General features: G+C 32.5%; 1 protein-coding gene across 1 annotated transcript; it reads right to left on the bottom strand.

Annotated features, from left to right (window-relative positions):
• Nucleotides 1-287: 287 nt before the first annotated feature.
• Nucleotides 288-1,830, bottom strand: LOC125195617 (protein DESIGUAL 3-like). Its single transcript, XM_048093750.1, has 3 exons — nucleotides 1,732-1,830; nucleotides 1,422-1,627; nucleotides 288-474 (listed from the first exon to the last, which is right to left on the bottom strand). The coding sequence occupies exons 1-3, from the start codon at nucleotides 1,828-1,830 to the stop codon at nucleotides 288-290; spliced, it is 492 nt and encodes a 163-aa protein (XP_047949707.1).
• Between the last annotated feature and the right edge of the window lie 254 nt (nucleotides 1,831-2,084).

Raw genomic sequence — 2,084 nt, 5'->3', positions numbered from 1 at the left:
CTGGATTCTGGATTAGAAGGTTGGTTTTATTTTAACACGACCCTATAAAAATAGGAAAATTGAAAAAAACAGATCACAATTGCAAAACTATGGGCTTTGGCTTTGGTGGGCCAAACTGAATTCAAGCATACCCAAGCGTGATCAACACTTGGGCCGGCCCAGTTTAAATATATACCTTTAGAGCCTTATTTCCTTTTTTTTTTGCTGCATTTGAAAAAAATCAGCTATAAAATCAATCAACAAAATACAATATTTTCTCATAAGTGAATAAATAAAAAGAGGCTTAGTTAATTATCCTCATGATGTATGGCAACAGCAGAAATATAGTATGCTACAGCAAAGATGACATGAAGTATGCATAGTGTGCCGCCCTTGCGCAGATAATGGTGGTGTGAGAAGCCGCACGACGCCCTCAATTTGCGGTTCGATAGTAGTCCGTTCACGAGGAACCACAATCCGGAAACGAGGCAGATCCTGCACGAAAAAGTTGTGTAAGAGTGTCGTCTAATTGTTCAAGAATCATCAAATGAGTAAATTTTCGGGTTCATGTCCAATGACATATTCCCTCTGTCCATGATTAATTTGAATAACTTTCCTTTTTTGTCTGTTCACGATTAATTTGGATCTAACATTTCACTGACTCATTCTACCTCTATTTTATTATAAAATTAATATATAGAATTAGAACTCACATCCCTATTAACTTTTGTCACCCACTTTCTTCTACATTTCTTAAAACTCGAGTTGAGTCAACTCATGCAAATTAAACGTGGACAGAGGAGTATTTGTAATATTTTGTTAGTGTCTTATACAAGACTCCACATATTTAAGCAAGTGAATGTTTAATTTGATTAATATAACATCTTTTTATTGTTTTTTTTAAAATTATGAGGGCATTTGACTATCCACTCATGACTTTAGGTCAACAAAGTTAGCAAATGGATTATGTTTGATGATTACTTGTAATTATATTCATCCACAAAAGTTAATGGATATATAGCTAGTTTGGTATAATATTGGAACTAATAAATATATACAATGAATAAATAATACTCCTTAATTATTCACACTTAGCCACCAAATCAAACTTGTCCCAAATCATCCCAACTTCTAATTTTTTTGGTAAGATATCAATAATGGTTCGCATACTTGTCCTAAATCATCCCAACTTCTTTTTTTTAAAATGATCAATAACGGTTCTTCATTTAGCACGTGTAGTGGTGACTACCCCCATTTATTGGTTGAGAAGAAGCATCTTATCAAGTAAACTGCGCTTACAAAGAACTTCCATATTCAAAAACATCATTTTCCAACTCATCATAACCACTAAATCTTCAAGAAATGTCCAAAAACTAACAAGGGCCTAAAACCTTAATCAAATCTAACATACCAACACAAGAAAGAGAGAGAGTGCTACTTACCAAGTGCAAACAAGCAATATAATGGACAACTTCTTGGTGGAAGAGGCTTCCTCATTATGTTCCACACGAGTGCAAAGATTGCAACCACCAACAAAATTAGCCAAAACATGGGCTATCACAAGAAGACATGCTGCTGCTAACCCTAAAGCATATGCCACTTGACATGGATTCTTATTTTCAAATATCCAAAGCTTCATATGATATACCTAAACCCCATCAAAAACAAATTACTATAGTTAATTATAAATTTAAATAATTTTTTTTTTTTTTATTTTCTATGACTTTGAACAAAGATTTAAAGCAATATCACCTGGTTTTGATCTTTTTCTGCTTTATGCCCAAGAATCGCTGCAATGATATCTAAAGCAAGGATCAAGAAGCAGAAGAAAACGCCCATACATTTCCCCATTCTCTGCAATTTTCAGAGTTTGTGGAAATGTGATGGATATTTTTTTTTTTAAAAAGCCTCTCTTGTCAGTGTAGTGGTAACTTAATTTTTTTTTTTTTAATCTTAGTGGTAATTTATATAGTTTGATAGTAACTTTATGACCATTTGAACATATATTATTTTCACTCCTCCTTTCTCATTTTATATTTAAATTTGTGTTATTCCCTTTCAATACTATTTATACAATAAAAAAATCTAATTTGTATACAAAGAAA

Source organism: Salvia hispanica, chromosome 6 (genome assembly GCF_023119035.1).
Source record: "Salvia hispanica cultivar TCC Black 2014 chromosome 6, UniMelb_Shisp_WGS_1.0, whole genome shotgun sequence".
In the NCBI taxonomy this organism is placed as follows: Eukaryota; Viridiplantae; Streptophyta; class Magnoliopsida; order Lamiales; family Lamiaceae; genus Salvia; species Salvia hispanica.
Note: the sequence above shows the minus strand (reverse complement) of the source record. Positions and strands in the feature narration are given on the sequence as shown.